A 17,393-nucleotide genomic window follows, 5' to 3' on the forward strand; every position below is an offset into this window, starting at 1 on the left:
TTATTTAAAAATTACTACTTTTAAAAAAAAAAAATTAAGATCAAAAGTTAAAACGACGAAACACTAAATCGAACCGATATCAAAATCTTTACAAAATCGAAACTTGAAATAACCCAACCAAAACACAAAATGGCACCGGAAAACCTAATGAAAACATTAAATTTTCGGGCTTATTATACGCACTTGGGCTACAAGAGTGAACGGGTTTCAACTCATATTCATCATCTCAAACCAACGATACCAACTTAGCTATACAATCTGACACAACCCAGATTTCGCATGGTTGCTGATTACGATTTCTTTCTTACACAATGTACACTTCTCGTCTTGTCTTCCTCACCCATATGGCCATATGAACATGACGACGAGTACGAGTACGAGTACGACCACAACCATAATCTAAAACAAAAGCAGACACAGAACTACACAACACATCAAGAAGAAGCATACTCTGCTCAGTGATGTGTCTGTCTGCATCATCTGCCTTCTCATTCTCGGCCCGCTGGTCCCTACGAGGTTATACGCGTCCGGGTATGCCAACGTATCCGTAACCCGTGTCCCAAACAACCTCGTCGACACCATTTCTCCAAACATCACTATGACAGGGTCTAGAACCATGGAGTATGACAAGCTGCCCGAGCTCAGAACCGGTGAGTAGTGCCCATGTTGTGGAAACCGCAGATTGACACTGGAATGTGGTGAATTTGGTCTCTCAATCCTGTAAGCTGGGCCTATGGGTCTTCTGGGCATTGAAATTCTTCGTTCGTCCTCGGTTATGGAACGGCCTCGGCCATATAGTGGGACCAATGTTCCGTAAGAGACTTCAGATTTGCAGACAGGACAGTGGTTATGTCTCTGGTGTTCGTCGCTGGTGGAGATGGTATGCAGATGAAGCCACTTGTGAATGCATGGCCAGCAGAAGAGGTGGCCGCAGAGTGTGACAACAGGTTCCCGCACAGAGTCTAGGCAAATGTTGCAGTCGAAGTTACCATCCTCTTCAGAAACCGAAACCAAATTCGAATGGGATTCCCTGTTCTTGGCAGAGAATGCACCATCCTTGTCAAAGTTGCCAGGCAAACCAGCTTCTTCAAAGTACTGATCCATGGCCATTAGGAGAGGTGTACCGGTGGGGAAAATGACTAAAGATGGCTGCCAACAACAACAAAAGATTAGAATCAATGAGGGAAACTAGAGGTTTGATGACAGATTTAAAACCAAGCATACAAGATCATAAACCGGTAGATCCGTCATATTTGTGGTTCAGTGCTGGTGAGTATTAGGTCAATCATAAACTTGTGAAGGCAAGAACGTCCGAAACCCTATAACCATAAGGTTCATATGCATATATCTCACCAATCCAACACCAGAAGAACCCTAAAATTCCGAGATGGAAACTTCAAGAACATCACTGGCAATATAGTCTTCATAATCATCACAGACATAACTAAACATGTGAACACGATCCCTGATTCTCTTCTAAACTCCGAATTACGTAACACAGGGAATCGAGAGAACTTCTGATTCAGCAAAACAGCAAAAGGTACAGATTATCGCCATAAGCCTAAACCCTGGGATATTAGAAGCTCTTCGAAAGCGAGATCCTGTATCGATCAAGGTAAAAGTAACGTCATAACTCCCCTAGATTGAAACGGATATCGCTCCACTGTTCTTCAAATCAAGTTCAACCGCAAAAATAAACAAATCTATCAATTCCCAGCAGAAAAAAGCGAGAGAGAAAAAATCTGAACACCGACTTAGCAGAAGCGCCTTTCCGAGAAACTTCAAATAGAAATTCAAACATTAGGTGAAACGAGCAGAAGAAACGCAGATGACCCGACGAGCCGCCGATGAAGAGTTAGAGATACATAATCTATACCTACACACACGCGCGCGTGCGCATATATATATATATATATATAGATAGAGAGAGAGAGAGAGAGAGATAAAGAGACGAACGAGATTCCCGGGCACCTACCAGACAGGCGGCGGAGTTTGCGTGAAGGCCTCGTCACAGTATTGATGGCTGAGAGAAGTGGAACTTCAGAGAAGAAGAGGGAGAGTTCGGATAATGAGAAAGGCGGAGAGAAAATCTGCGTACAGAAGCGATGAAGGAAAGGGATTTGCAATTGCATAAATCAAATATATATATATATATATATATATATATTTTTTCTTTCTTCTCTGAGAAATGATATAATATATATACACACACTTCGACCTTCGCAACGCAAACGCGACCTTTTCTGAATGACGTGGCGAAGCGTGGGACTCGCCGGTTACACTCTGCTTTTCCCTTTATCCTTTAAAAAAAACATTAGGAAATTAACAACACAGGAAAAAATAAGGTTTTTTGTATAAAATTAATTTTTAACTCACAGGTAAAATCTAAAACGTTTTTCGCATGAAAAACTAAAATATTTGAGACAGAAAATATAAAATATTTTAAATTGAATTAAATTGTAAAACAACTTGTATAGTACAATAGAGATTCCGAGTTGAATTACGTTTTTTATAAGATTATTATAGTATGTGATTTTTGATTACGTGACAAATATATTTATCATTCAGTTTTAATCATCCAAAATTATTATTATGTAAAATATCATGCCAAAGTTTGATGTTACATTTTATAGCTTCTAGTTCTTTTTTGTTAGAATTTTAAAACAATGGGCTATATTAATCAGTCAGATATTAATCTGGCATTTAAGGTAAATGATTTATTGGAGGTGGAAACAAATGGCCAAGGTGGGCGCACCTAATCCTATATTAAATTATCAATCACGGAAAGTAAGTAAAAAAAAAAAACTTATCGTCTATTTTATATTTGCAACAACCAATATAACCGTAAACATAATTTTTTCAAGATAATATTTTCACGGATGAAACATAATTTTAACACAAGATTTTGTTTTGATAAATATCTATGGAAAAATCTCATCAATATTCTATCATATCCATATCCATATTTATTTAAAAACAAAATCTAATAGAATGAGATCCGACCAAAGATGGTCAAAGTAAACTTAGAAATTTCGAGGAGATCTAGTCGTTGTTCTCTTTTTTATCTTTTTGTAAATAGGGTTTAAAGTTGAAGCCGTGTTTAAATAATTATTTAAACTACATTTCTTAAATTTAATCATATTCACAATTTTTTAAATTAGAATAAAAAAGAGCGGACTTTAAGAAAGAATCTCCACTCATGGACCAATGGGCGATTTTCAACTTTTTTTTATTAGGGTTCATAAAGCATTTTACTATAAAAAAGAGGAGATTTATGAATTTAATATTTAATAATTAAGAAAAAGAGGAAAAAAGGAAGAAGGCAGATTGGGCGGACAAGGACTTATGAGAGGGAGGTTTAAACGCAGTTGCAGTTGCAGTTTCTTTTTCACGCTTCTCGACGTCCGAGACTGACAACCCCGACCTCCTCGTCTCTGTCACTATTTTTTTTTTATTAATGTTAATTCACATCAGTGGATGATTCTAATTGTTATATAATTTGTAAAATCCGACTGCTCCAAAATATTTTGGAAATTCACTTTTTTATTTTGATTAGCACAAATATTTCTATATATCTAAATTGTATTCGAAAGTAATATTATAAAAGCAGTTAAATAAATTTATAGAAAAAAAATGGATAGAGCCTCCGTGAAGGCATCTAGAAACTTCTGGCAAATTTGGACCAAACTGGTCACCTCCTAATCACGTATCTAAACTGAAGTTTGGTACGGGAATGTGGGTGTGGCATCCTTATCAAATGATTGAGACCTTCTCCCCCTTTGCAATCAATCAATAAATCAATTAATTAATTAATTTAATCAAATCATATTTAAAGTATGATGATGACTTATCACAACAAACAGTTCTAATCCAAGTGGGGTCAGGGGCTAATGAATTCGTCCGACTTTGTCGCCGAGCTAAGTGTAAAGCTGAGAAGGCAGAGTGTCATTTCTGCCATACTATTGGGTATTGGCGTAGAAACTACAAACTCTACCTAGAAGATCTGAAGAAGAAACTTGCAGAAACTTCATCTTCAGGTATCTTCGTTTCTGTTATTATATCCCCTTTCCATGCATACGTTATAATATGTATGTATATAACCCTATACGATAAGGTTATTTAGTCCATAGCCAGTTGCTGCTGCAAGTGGATATCCCCACTTTGACTTCATCCAAGTTTTAAACGTTTGAAAAGGCTCGGATGGTCAACCATAACATAAATTAGACATAATCATATTATTATCATTATCATCATCCAAGTCTGAAAGATTAGTCGATAGTCACCGCCATTGAAGAGGGAAGAAGAAGAGCAGAGAGGAGGAGATACCTATAAGAAGAGCTGAGAGACGGAAAGGGGAGAAGAGACCTGACGGAGATATACTTCATTGCAAGAACTTGTCGATGCTGGCGGTAAGTGTTTGAATGGGTACAGCTCCGATGATGGTATCCTTCTTCTCGCCGTTGACGAAGATCATGATTGTCGGGATGCTTCTAACACCGTACTGGCTAGGCGTCGAAGGAGAATCGTCGGTGTTCAGTTTATAGAACTTGAATTTACCGGTGTACTGCTGAGCCAGTTGGTTCACGATAGGGTCGATCATTTTGCATGGTCCACACCAGGGCGCCCAGAAGTCCACCAGCACGGGTCCATCAGCCTTGAGAACTAGCGATTCCCACGTCGAGTCGGTGACGATTGGAACTGAAATTGCCAACGGTACAAAGCTTGGTATTAGAATTTCAACATAATGAAATTACAATCAAGGCGCATTAAGATAAGATTCGTGTCTGTGATTCAAAGTCAGCTTTCATGAAGGACAATGCTTCATATTTTAACCATGGATGAGTTGCTTGCTTCATCCTTCACGGTCACTCTAAACTAAACTACAATTGCCAGGTCTCTTACATATTTTTGTTTAAACAATTCATCATAGAGAACACAGGAGAATCCATTGCACAAACACCTATATATGGAGACAGGATTAAGGATCATGAATCCAGGCCAACTAAAGGATACAGATTCATGATTTAACCATATAAGTTATTTGCATAAATCCTTGGTAGTTCACTAATGATACCCTGGTCATGATCCACTTCCTGCTTTCTATTTACTCTACATAAGCATGATAAAGCAGTTGCTATCTGATGAAAAAACCCTTTACTTTCTCATCACGGTGTGTGCGATCCAAACAATGGAATAGATACCCAACAGTGTAACCATTTCATATTTCATTGGTAGCTCTTCTCAAGGACCATCCACAAAGCCAATACACAGACTACTATCATGCAATTCTATGAAAATGAAGAAACCCTAATTCACAAACTTGTGCAATTTTATTCAAAAGGCTGAACTCTGCTTCCCAAAGAAACCTCATACATTCTCTCAAAGTTGCTGTACATTTACAGGAATTCTTCTTCCAGGTTCACTTATTTGGTACCACTGAAAGCACACAAGTTTGAGCAGCTTACAAATTACTGATCATTAGCAAATATTTCGTGCAGAGAAACTGAATTCTCCCAATGGAAAACACTCCGCCCACGTCAATTTTGGGGACATTCACTGACCAACAACAACAAATTCGTTCGTACACTAAAATGACAGAAACAATAGCGAATCAGACAAAGAGGGAGAAGGGAGCAGGAACATACTGTCTGTAGCGGTGTCCTGAGCTTCACAGACGACGCCTCGTCGTTGTCGGGAAACCCTAGGACCCTTCAAGGTCAACGAAGCTGGAGAGAATAAGAGGCGGGTCCTTAAGCCTCCTGATTCCGGCAACACGCTGAACAACCGTCGAGCGGAGAGAGAAGCTCTCGGGGAGGATGAGAGCCTCATCTCCGGCCGGAGGGAAACCGGCGGTCGGGAGCTGCAGGTGAATGCCGCCATAGAAGAGAGAAGCTGAGGACGAGAGACTCTCCTGATTACAGATGCAATAGTATCCAGAAAAAAGGATAAGCCGAATTATTATTATTTTTTAGGTCATACAGATTCGTTTCCAGACATTTTAGATATCCTTTTTCTGTTTTGATCTCATATCATGGATCAGTGAAGCCAAGCCCAATGGGCCTAAGAGGTTCCATTTTATTGGGCCTTACTTTCACGAAAGCCCCAATAATCTAAAGCAAAAGCCCATGCATTAGCTTTTAGCCCTTTAGTTTGGCCCAATATATTATATGAGTCAAGAGTTTAATGGATTACTATTCTTGACCCTAAACAAACACCAATTATTAATTGGATTTAGATTTGAACTTAATGGGCTTAAATGGGCTTGGAGTTTAACCCATGTAATGAAACCTATTATTATTAGCCCATTCAACAGTGCTCTCCTAGAACTAATAGATTGGGCCAAGCCTAACTAGAAATATTTAATATATTAAATATTTTAATGGGCCAACCCGTGACAACTGTAATTATATATAACATAAAGCGGGCCTACTTGTTAATTGTTATAGAGAATAATCAAGTGAATTCCAAATAAAGTTTAATGTTAATATGCCCCATATTTTCCTGATATCTTAATGTATGGACCCTGCCACTCGTAAACCGATTGCACCATGTGCCCCCTTCAATAATGGACCCACAAACATTTACGCTCTTCGTTGACTTAACTACTTCGATCCTGACCTCCTTACTAAAAAAGAGTCCCAAAAAATTAAATTTTTAAAATTTTATATAAAAATATATAAATTTTGAATTTTTTATATAAATCTATAGAAATACGAAATTCAATTGATTTTTTGTGTGGTTGTATACGAATTTTTTAAAAATTTGTGTATTTTTATATAAACTTGTGTGGGTTTAATTTTACCACAAAAATCTCCATTTTGCATGAGTTTGGTTTGTTCTCAGATTAATTTTCCCCAATGTTTCTGTGTTTTGTCGGTCCTCATGACATAAATCTCTCTGTTATTATTAACGACAAAAAAAAAAAAAAGCTTTGAGTTCCTTTGATTTGTTCCTCTTTTTTTTTCCCGTAGATTATTAGACCTCGGAAAGAGCTGCCACGTGTCGAGAACCCATCAGAGCCAACGTGTTCGTCTTATATTTAGCAAAAGAAATGAAACTTCAAAATCATTGATCAATCATTTGATAATTCAACTTTGATTTTGATCCATCATCTTCCCTCCACTCTTTTGTTTTTCCATAATTGTTTATTCCTGTTTTGATCTCCCCTAGACGTCGAGGTCTCGAGCTTCCTATTCGATCCAGGTTTGGTCTCTCGACGGAAATGGAGGATCCTCTGATTGGTCGAGAGGGCATTGGAAGGCCTACGGATCGTATTTTCCGCAGATCAGAAGCCATCACTCATGGTTCTACCTTCCAAAAGGCCGCTGCTCTCGTCGATCTGGTTTTCATTCCATCATTTCACCTCTCTCTGGATTCCGGAAATTTCTATATATGGCTTTGATTTGTTCGGGTCTCGTTGTTTCATGCTCCGTTTCTTGGTTTACTATGGGTTCGTTTCTCTGCTTGAGGCCGAGTTCTGGGAGATTCGTTCATCTCTCGCTATCGGGGTCGAATCTTTCGCTTTTCGGTCGTGTAATTCAGTGAAATTTGTTCATGTTCCATGTGTATATGCTGGGGTTTACGGAAAACATGCCTAAAAGATGAATTAATGGGTCTTTTGAAACGATTCTGCCTATGTTCAAGGCCTTTCTGATGGAATCTTATAATAGACTAGTTTGGTTCAATTCGGTATATGAAGGCATTGTCTTCTTCTTTACGTTTGTTCCATCTGATTAGTGAAGCTTCTGCCTTTGTTCTCCATGAGGCTTGTGTGAAATGGAACGTGAAATCTCTCTCAAATGGGTTCTGAACCACTATTATGTCTCTCCTTTTTCTAAGGAGATTAGTAACGTTGCATCTGAAAATGTGGCTTACAGGCTGAAGATGGCATTGGTCTTCCCGAGGAAATACTCGACCAGTCGAGTTTCGAGGAGTCTGCTAAGTACTATTTCATCTTCACACGTCTGGACCTGATATGGTCTCTCAACTACTTTGCCCTGATTTGCCTTAACTTCTTCGAGGTCAGGCCTTACTATGTACTCTGTATCTTTCAACACGGGCTTATCTTGCACAAGTGAAGAGAAAAATCACGACTATAAATGGTGTTTCTCACTTGCAGAGACCATTGTGGTGTGATAAGAAACCTACACCTTCTTGCAGCGACAGAGATTACTACTACTTGGGCCAGTTACCATACTTGACCAATGCAGAAGCTGTTGTCTATGAGGCAAGTAGTTTATTTATGTCCCTTTAACTCGGTTTATTACCAAACTGTATCTGCTCTTCTGATGTTCTACTTGCGTGTTTGTGTCTGTTTGATGTGCTTCACTAGGTGATTACCCTTGTAATACTTCTTGTGCATACTTTCTTTCCAATCTCCTACGAAGGTTCCCAAATTTACTGGAAAAGTCGGCTGAACCTACTGAAGGTAAATTTCGCACAGGTTCCTTCACATTATTTTACTTCCTTATGTTGGACAGTAAGTGTAAAAATGGTTATTTTTCATCTACTTTGAAATCCCAGGTTGCTTGTGCAGTAGTTTTGGCTGTGGACGTGCTGGTAGATTTCCTTTACCTGTCTCCTTTGGCTTTTGATTTTCTCCCTTTTAGAATCGCGCCATATGTGAGAGTTCTGATATTCATCCTCAGCATAAGGTATTGAGAAATATTAGCTTCTTCTTTCAGCTACCAGTAACATAAATATACGTATCATATCTTTCAACAACGATGGACAATGACAAAACTCACACAAGCTATGACATTTTGCTCACAGATGCATTATTACATCTACTTGTACAGTTCTCGTCTATTCCAACAAACTTAAATTGATTTGAGTTTGTTCCAGGGAACTTCGAGACTGTCTTGTCCTTTTGGCTGGAATGCTTGGCACATATTTGAACATCTTGGTCAGTGATGATCTTCTAATCGACATGATTCACATTATTTTTATGAACTCGTGTCTATTGGCTTTCTGTATTTAATCCGAGTTCTTCAACCACAGGCTTTGTGGCTGTTGTTCCTTCTTTTCGCCAGTTGGATTGCTTATGTCATGTTCGAGGACACTCAACAAGGGCTCACCTTGTTCAATTCTTACAGTGCCACCCTTTACCAGATGTTCATTTTATTCACAACTTCCAACAACCCCGATGTCTGGATTCCGGCATACAAGTAAGTGTTAGGTGAAAACACGTTCATCATTCCTCTGTTTTCTTGTTTTGAGCTGCTTACAATAATCATACTGCTACTTTCTTTCTTTTTTCTTTTTTTTTCTGTTTGAAGGTCTTCACGCTGGTCTTCGTTGTTCTTCATTCTCTATGTCCTGATTGGTGTCTACTTTGTCACTAACTTGATTCTTGCCGTCGTATATGATAGTTTCAAAGAGCAGGTAGATTGTTCTTGTAATGATAATAGTTGCATGTTTTTGTGTTGCTTATGTAATAAAAAAACACAGCTAACTCTGTCGTGTCTCGTCTTCTTGTAGCTCACCAAACAAGTTTCAGGAATGGACCTTATGAAGAGAAGAATGCTGGAGAAAGCCTTTCACCTTATAGATAAAGACGTAAGTCCATCTATACACATACGATTCAATTCCATATTCTGCTTCATTTGTTATGTGGTGTTTTAACAGAACACAGGGGCCATTGATAAGGAGAAATGTATTCTGCTCTTTGAAGCATTGACTAACTACAGGTACTTCGATTTATTACAGAAGATGTGTTATTGTTTTTTTCCTCTCGGCCCTTTCTTGTTTTTTCTTCTGTTGGATCAATCTGCGTTCTTGCTGTCTTGTTTTCAGGACTTTGCCAAAAATATCAAAAGAAGAATTTGGATTGATATTTGATGAGCTCGACGACACTCGTGACTTCAAGGTGTTACTTATAACTCTACAGATGGGTTCTTACTTGTTGTAGATAGTTAGGGGCTAACTTAAAGATTTCCATCCATCCAAACGCTTCTGTTCTTCTCAATTTCTCTCCGGTTTTCATAGATAAACAAGGATGAGTTTGCCGACCTTTGCCACGCCATTGCACTAAGATTCCAAAAGGAGGAAGTCGTAAGTCCACCTTTTATTTATCTTTCTGTTCTTCTTTAATTTATCTATCGCCACAATTTGTTTTATATATATGGTCCTGTGTTTTACCATTGCAGCCATCTCTATTTGAAAACCTCCCTCAAATTTACCACTCACCCATCTCGAAACAGCTGAGAGCCTTTGTTCGAAGCCCGTACTTTGGATACGTTGTTTCATTCATCCTCGTCTTGAATCTGATAGCCGTCATTGTGGAGACAACGGTATGTCTCTTGTCCCCGTAGAATGTATTTCCTTGACTGGGAAAATTCTTGTTTTGCGTAAGACCATACTCGTTTTATGCAGCTTGATATCCAAGAAAGCTCTGCTCAGAAGACATGGCAGGTCGTTGAATTTGTCTTTGGTAAGAAATTGAACTGACTCTTACTCTTCCTCATGTCGTCCATACATTATCGATGATCTCTCAGCAATATCCAATTTAGAATCTATGATCTTGTCATCATTCATTCTGACAGTTGAGAGGATGAAGAACAAGAAACCAGGCTATTTAACGCGTTAGAGGATTCACTGTCAGTGCACACTGCATTTCCGACCGTATCGACTATTTCCAGGAGTTTATTTTTGGTCTTAATGTTGCATAGGTTGGATATATGTGCTGGAGATGGCTTTGAAGATATATTCATATGGATTCGAGAACTATTGGAGGGATGGTCAAAATCGCTTTGATTTTATTGTCACATGGGTCATAGGTAACTTGACCAGATTCATCTTTTTTTGTTTCTGGTCACGTAACCGACGGTTTTGCTATAACCGATTATCTTTTTTTCCGATCAGTTATCGGAGAAACGCTCACCTTTGTAACCCCAGATGAGAACACTTTCTTCTCGAATGGAGAATGGTGAGGAACATTTATTTACAACACTTTCATTACATTAGGAACCTACAAAAAAATCTCTGACATTGTTTATGTTCTGTCATTGACAGGATCCGGTATCTTCTCCTTGCAAGAATGTTAAGACTGATAAGGCTGCTAATGTACGTCCAACGCTACCGAGCTTTTATTGCAACGTTCATTACACTCGTTCCAAGCTTGATGCCATATCTAGGGACCATATTCTGCATTCTGTGTGTCTACTGCTCTATCGGCCTTCAGGTAATCTGATCATATGAAAAATAACTTCCCTCTTCGTCTCTTTTCTTCCCTTACTTTGTCTTGTTCTATCATGCATCTGCCAAGATCAGAAATGGATTTCTCTGTTTTCCTTAAGTGTTTTGTTCTCATACCTGAAAATGAAAATTCTTTTCTTTTTTTTTATATGGTCTTAGATCTTTGGTGGGATCGTGAACGCTGGAAACAAACAAGTAGCAACAACCGATATGGCCGAGAATGAGTATCCTTTTTTTTCCGGCTAAATTAATGGCATTCGCCTGGACCGAACATTTCTCTCTTTGTAGGAATCTTCGTTCCAAATGGTTGTTAGTGAATCCGCTGCAGAGATAGCTATCTGCTTAGATGCCGGTTTTTCTTGACTAGACACAGTTATCTTCTGTTCAATTTCAATGACTACCCGAACGGGATGGTGACCCTCTTTAACCTGCTCGTTATGGGAAACTGGCAAGCCTGGATGGAGGTACCTTCTCCCGATTTCATCACCCCGACTTTCTTTTTTTCTTGTCTCTGCAACTTCAACTTCGAATATCGAGCTCTGGTGTATACTTCTTCTTCTTCTTCTTCACCAGAGTTACAGGCAGTTAACCGGGACATGGTGGAGCATTACGTATTTTATCAGTTTCTACATCATCACTGTTCTACTTCTATTGAATCTGGTAACATTTTCACTAACATTCATTACTCTGCTTGTTCATTCGATTTTCACCGCGTCCAACTTTAGTAACCCTTTTCCGTTCATGTGATTATTGTAGGTGGTGGCTTTCGTGTTGGAGGCGTTCTTCGCCGAGCTAGATCTTGAGGAAGCAGAAAAATGTCAAGGGAATACAGAGGTTGGTCTTACCCTTCTGCCATTTCACTCGTCATTCTACGATATATATATATATATACACACACACGTGTATATATACACGTTCTTGAAAGATTTGCTCCAGGGTGGGGTTATATTGCCACAAAAAAACCAGACATAACACCCATCTTCCTCTGCTCTTATTACACAAACTATTAGTGTATGGTTCAGTTCTGATCCGGAAGGAGTGCTTTGGCATAGATTCCGTGACTTGATTAATTCTTGGATTAGAACGTAAAACATGGAGGGTTATATATATAATTAATAGATGAATCATTGAGTTTGACCATGGGTTCTGATACAGGAGTCTGAAGAAAGGGGACAGAGACGCCGCTACTCAGGGTACGCTAATTAACATCGAATCCTTCATTACCTTCCAAGATTTACGTGAAGTTTCTGGTGTAAGTATATATATGGAATATGAATAATAAGCAATGTGTCTGGTGAAATCTGACAGAACGAAGAGCCGAAGCCAGAGGGTGGATGCGCTTCTTCATCACATGTTGGGTGAAGAACTCAACCAGACTCAGTGTTCCGCTGCTTGATCTCTCTCTCTCTCTCTCTCTCTCTCTGGTAAAAGCCTCAGATCTTTCATATTTGGGAATGTGGAGACTGGAGAGATTCTTGTTTCTGCCTTCGACTCGTCAATTTATAGAGAGGTCAGAATCCATATGTATAAAAAAAAAAACCGTGTGTACGAGTGAATGATAATTCTTGTGATTTTATTCACGTTTTCTTTATATTTTTGGGTCCGCCCGTCCACTTTTACAAGGGTAGGGGTATTTTGGTCTTTCTCAATCATAAATTAGTTTTCTTGTATTTTTTTTATCCGACTTTTGATCCAACTACATCTCTAACAAAACGAAAAATTTATATAAATATTTCTATCTAAATGGATATTCGAATTTAATCATTGGTTCACTTAAGAATTAATCACAAAACGACTATGCAATCCGTGGTATATGAAAACTCTCGACTGTGTCCTATTGTTAAAATTCAGAGTTGATATGCCGTGATCCATTTGCAAATATATCATTTTCTACACCATTTTATTTGTTTAATAATAATTATATTCCAAAATTTTCAAATGGTCAATCTAAATTAAGAACTGATACAATATATATAGTCGTTCTCTTGTAATATAATATTTCAAGTCATCAAAAGTCTGCCACCATAGGAAATTTAATTTGGTAGCCAATTGGTTAAATTCGTGACATTATAAATCATCAAAGTATAATTCGTTTTTTTCATGTGATGGAGATTATTATTAATTTATCAGGCTCATATGAAAGAAATGTTTGTAATATATTTGGTTATTATGAAAAAAAAAAGCTGAATAAAATCGAAACAATGGGGACAACATATTGAATTTTTTTTGAAACTTTTGACTGACGGTTGCGCGCAACAATCATAATTTGTTTCATTTATATCTTATATAGAGTTTTTTTTTTTTGTCTAATAAAGCGTAATTGTATGAATATAAAATATATAGGAGATATTTTCTATACAAATTTGTTGTGGTTGAACTGCCACGACGTCGACTGCATGAATAAATTGGTTTTCCTATCGTTCGCCCAAAAATCCGCTTTGGACTTTCAAATCATTAGGCTAATTTATTATCAATTTACATTTTTTTATATTTTTTTTTGTCATACACACACATATATGTATATACAGAGTGTGACATTAAAATAAATTCACAATTATCAGAATCATATGGCACGCAATTCAAATATATTAAATAGGCGGTTGCTGTGTATAAATCAACTGATCATGTTGGTAGATGCAAATTGAATGAAGGAAAGGATATTCAAAATCTCATAATTCTCAACAGTAGTAATTGCATAGATAAACAGATATTCTTATACTGTACTATTTTCTACATGGAATATATATATATACATGTAATGTTTTTGTGTATATATATAATTTTATGGAACTAGCATTTGTAAATCTACATTTTTTACACAAAGAATAAGTAAATTTAACGTTTTTGCCAACGGTGGTTAGTTGAACTGGTAAGTGGGTATGCGCAAAGAGTGCTTCATCCATGTTCGAATCCCACCCTTGACAAATCACATATTATAAAAAAAAAAGTAATGTTCTTCGAATAATATGTAAAACAATATAAATAGATTCAAAATTCTTTCTTGTCCAAGCCGACGTGCTGTTATGAGAGCCGAACAAATTAAAGAGTTACACAACAATAATGGCATCATTTTAATATATATATATATATATATATATATATATATGTGTGTGTGTGTATGTGTGTGTGTAAATACGTAATCAAAATTCAAATACGGAGAGTCAGACACATATTGTCAATCATGTGAAGCTGCCCGCAAACTATGAAAATTCCACATTGGACCGAATGCTCACATTTCTATTTATTAATGAATAACGTGTCTGTTCCTTTATTTATTTTATCCTAAAGTTCCAATTCCGAAACCGTGTCATTATGCCCACTGTATCCTATTATACATTAAAAGGAAAGAATCTAAATACACACGCTCTCTCTCTCTCTATATATATATATATGTATATATTATATACGTATTTTAGTCAATTGAATTTTGATTTCATATTTTAAGTCGATATTTAACCCCAAAAAAATTGTTAAATGGATTAAAAAATTTTAAATTAAAAAATAAAGGAGACGGAGATAAGATGAAATCTCTCTCCGTTGACCGGAGGCTCGGTTTGGCGGTTGAGTTGTTTACATACAGCAAGTGTACGTATTTATGTAGGTGTGTATGTATATGTGTTTATATACACGGTGTCTGTAATCAGTCAAATTATGCCAATCTGAAAGCGCAAAAAAGATCAGGGCCCAATCCCTTTGGCGTATATCTCTGTCCATCGCGCTTGATCATCATCGTCATCATCACTTGCTCTGAAACTTGTTCAAGGTAAGCCCTCTTCACCCCCCAAGTTCTGATTTTTTTTTTCATCGCACAATCCTCTTCGAATCGATCGGAAAGGCTTCCAACTCTTCGCCTGATCGATGTTTGCTTTTGGGTTTTAGGGTTTTACAGTGTTCCTCTGAAGAAAGCTTGATCGGGAGCTTCGTTTTGGTTGTGGTGAATTGGGTGTTCAAAACCTTTGCGTATGGAGATTTTCTTGGACGAGATGGGTTTTAGGGCAGCTTTTAGGGGGATCAAAGGTTTGAATTGTGCATAAAGGGTTTTTATTCTGCATATTCTTTTGCAAGTATGGGTTGCGTGAGTTCTAAGCAGAGAAAGAGGCCGCCGTCGCAGAAAGGGCAATCGGAGAAGCGTCCTTCAAGGATCAATTCATCGAGAAGGATTGATGATTTGAGCCAAACGAGGGCGGGAATCGACAGATCAGATAGCAGAGGTACCAAAGTTAGGTCGATCGGATCGGAAAAGTTCAGTTCATGTAGGTTTTCTGATAATCAAATCGAGAAAAAACCAGAGATCCATGGAGCAGGCGAGACCAATCAAGCGGTTCCTAAGGATTTGATGAAGGTCTCGAGCATTATTGTTCAACAGGGTTCCGAGACAGTTCCAGAGATTCCTGAAGCAGGTGATTCAGATCAAACGGTTCCTAAGGATTCGAGCAAGGCAACGAGCCTTGCCGTTCCTTCAGGCTTCGTGAATGTTACAAAGGACGCAGAACCGAAGCAAGTGGCTGGAGGGTGGCCGACATGGCTGGTCTCTGTGGCCGGAGAGGCACTTGTTGGATGGGTTCCACGCCGAGCCAGCACCTTCGAGAAACTGGAGAAAGTAAGCTTTTTTTTTTTAAAATAAAACTGTTCATCGTTGGGACGAGTTCTGTATGGATGTTATAATACCGTGATTTAACGTTGTTTTTTTCTCGGTTTTGGATGCAGATTGGACAAGGAACATACAGTAGTGTATACAGGGCTAGAGATCTTCTTCATAACAAGATTGTTGCACTGAAAAAAGTTCGGTTTGATCTCAATGATCTAGAGAGTGTCAAGTTTATGGCAAGAGAGATCATAATCTTGCGCAAGCTTGATCATCCGAACGTGATCAAATTGGAGGGCTTGATCACTGCCCCGTCTTCCTCAAGCCTTTACCTGGTTTTCGAGTATATGGAACACGACCTTGTAGGGCTTGCTTCTCTACCCGGTGTCAAGTTTTCAGAGCCTCAGGTACTGAATCAACTTGCTTCCTTTCTCTCTTTAATCAACTTGTTGTAGCTATCACTACTTTCCTTTCAAATCCAGCCTTTATTCTCTTCTGTTAGGTTAAATGTTACATGCAACAACTTCTAAGTGGGCTTGATCATTGTCACAGTCGCGGTGTTCTTCATCGTGATATAAAGGGCTCAAACCTACTGATTGACAGTAACGGGATCTTGAAGATAGCAGATTTCGGGCTGGCAACATTTTTCAATCCCGAGAACAACATTCCTTTGACTACCCGTGTTGTAACTCTTTGGTATCGACCCCCGGAACTTTTACTTGGAGCCGTTCATTATGGCATCGGGGTCGATCTCTGGAGCACGGGTTGTATATTCGGTGAATTATATGCTGGGAAACCGATTCTACCCGGAAAGACTGAGGTACATTGCATTCTTGAATTCGTTTCTTGTTAACAAGATATCGAAAATCTCTTCTTTTTTTACTCGCTTTGTAAAAATATTTCATCTTTCCAGGTAGAGCAACTTCATAAGATATTCAAGCTATGTGGTTCACCAAAGGAAGATTACTGGAGAAAACTGAAGCTACCACCTTCAACTGCTTTCAAACCCGCACTTCCATATGGAAGGCGCATTACTGAAATGTATAAGGATTTCCCTGCAACTGTTCTTTCGCTTCTGGATACCTTACTCTCCATAGATCCTGATCGGCGTGGCTCTGCAGCTACTGCTCTTGAGAGTGAGGTGCTGGATTTAATAAGTTTCCCTCTGTTTGATGTTGCCTTTTTTTTCTGTGATCATCAATGGCTGACAACTCACTGTTGTCTTTTTTTTGTTTATTGCTGAAACCATGGTACAGTACTTCAAAACCGAGCCATTTGCTTGTGATCCATCTAGCCTCCCGAAGTACCCTCCCAGCAAAGAGATTGATGCTAAAATCCGCGATGAAGCAAGAAAGCAGCGTCCAACTCGGGAGAAAAACGAAAGACAAGATTCTCAGACGAGACGATCGAAAGAAACTAAAGCTGCTCCACCAGTTAAAGCTATTCCATCTCTTACAACGACGATACAGGTAACCCAGTAGTAACACTCTCATAAATTTCTATTGCTTCTTCCCTGCTCAGGCAAGAAATTCTGGTGTGTTTGATATCTGAAATTAAAATAAATCGATTGCTGGAAATACAGAAGCATTATCCAGAACCGAAGAGCAGGAAT

At 38.3% G+C, this 17,393-nt stretch overlaps 4 protein-coding genes across 7 annotated transcripts in view; 2 read left to right on the forward strand and 2 right to left on the reverse strand.

Moving 5' to 3' along the window:
* Positions 1 to 130: 130 nt before the first annotated feature.
* Positions 131 to 2,138, reverse strand: LOC104826031 (E3 ubiquitin-protein ligase RMA1-like). 4 transcript variants are annotated; one of them, XM_010558533.1, is made up of 2 exons: positions 1,976 to 2,138; positions 131 to 1,149 (listed from the first exon to the last, which is right to left on the reverse strand). In XM_010558533.1, exon 2 carries the CDS (start codon positions 1,108 to 1,110, stop codon positions 400 to 402), a length of 711 nt encoding a protein of 236 aa, XP_010556835.1. In that variant the 5' UTR covers positions 1,111 to 1,149; positions 1,976 to 2,138; the 3' UTR covers positions 131 to 399. The 4 variants fall into 4 exon arrangements, with proteins under 4 accessions (XP_010556835.1, XP_010556836.1, XP_010556837.1 ...); XM_010558534.2 differs by lacking the exon at positions 1,976 to 2,138 and adding an exon at positions 1,755 to 1,909; XM_010558535.1 differs by lacking the exon at positions 1,976 to 2,138 and adding an exon at positions 1,354 to 1,748.
* Positions 2,139 to 4,201: 2,063 nt separating this feature from the next.
* On the reverse strand, positions 4,202 to 5,952 carry LOC104826032 (thioredoxin M1, chloroplastic-like). Its single transcript, XM_010558536.1, has 2 exons — positions 5,646 to 5,952; positions 4,202 to 4,698 (listed from the first exon to the last, which is right to left on the reverse strand). The coding sequence occupies exons 1-2, from the start codon at positions 5,878 to 5,880 to the stop codon at positions 4,382 to 4,384; spliced, it is 552 nt and encodes a 183-aa protein (XP_010556838.1). The 5' UTR covers positions 5,881 to 5,952; the 3' UTR covers positions 4,202 to 4,381.
* Positions 5,953 to 7,061: 1,109 nt separating this feature from the next.
* On the forward strand, positions 7,062 to 12,866 carry LOC104826033 (two pore calcium channel protein 1-like). Its single transcript, XM_010558537.1, has 23 exons — positions 7,062 to 7,342; positions 7,878 to 8,021; positions 8,120 to 8,227; positions 8,333 to 8,428; positions 8,524 to 8,654; positions 8,845 to 8,905; positions 9,001 to 9,167; positions 9,279 to 9,384; positions 9,481 to 9,558; positions 9,628 to 9,689; positions 9,796 to 9,868; positions 9,988 to 10,053; positions 10,149 to 10,292; positions 10,375 to 10,432; positions 10,671 to 10,778; positions 10,864 to 10,927; positions 11,014 to 11,182; positions 11,356 to 11,420; positions 11,570 to 11,660; positions 11,770 to 11,856; positions 11,953 to 12,030; positions 12,352 to 12,389; positions 12,505 to 12,866. Exons 1-23 carry the CDS (start codon positions 7,223 to 7,225, stop codon positions 12,590 to 12,592), a joined length of 2,202 nt encoding a protein of 733 aa, XP_010556839.1. The 5' UTR covers positions 7,062 to 7,222; the 3' UTR covers positions 12,593 to 12,866.
* Positions 12,867 to 14,840: 1,974 nt separating this feature from the next.
* Positions 14,841 to 17,393, forward strand: part of LOC104826034 (probable serine/threonine-protein kinase At1g54610) — a 3,724-nt gene continuing 1,171 nt past the window's right edge. The window contains exons 1-7 of the mRNA XM_010558538.1: positions 14,841 to 14,959; positions 15,076 to 15,796; positions 15,904 to 16,188; positions 16,284 to 16,601; positions 16,695 to 16,922; positions 17,038 to 17,250; positions 17,364 to 17,389. Coding sequence (XP_010556840.1) covers positions 15,263 to 15,796; positions 15,904 to 16,188; positions 16,284 to 16,601; positions 16,695 to 16,922; positions 17,038 to 17,250; positions 17,364 to 17,389 — 1,604 coding nt within the window. The 5' untranslated portion in view covers positions 14,841 to 14,959; positions 15,076 to 15,262. The remainder of the gene's footprint in view (positions 14,960 to 15,075; positions 15,797 to 15,903; positions 16,189 to 16,283; positions 16,602 to 16,694; positions 16,923 to 17,037; positions 17,251 to 17,363; positions 17,390 to 17,393) is intronic.

This window comes from Tarenaya hassleriana, unplaced genomic scaffold, assembly GCF_000463585.1.
Source record: "Tarenaya hassleriana unplaced genomic scaffold, ASM46358v1 Cleome5, whole genome shotgun sequence".
In the NCBI taxonomy this organism is placed as follows: Eukaryota; Viridiplantae; Streptophyta; class Magnoliopsida; order Brassicales; family Cleomaceae; genus Tarenaya; species Tarenaya hassleriana.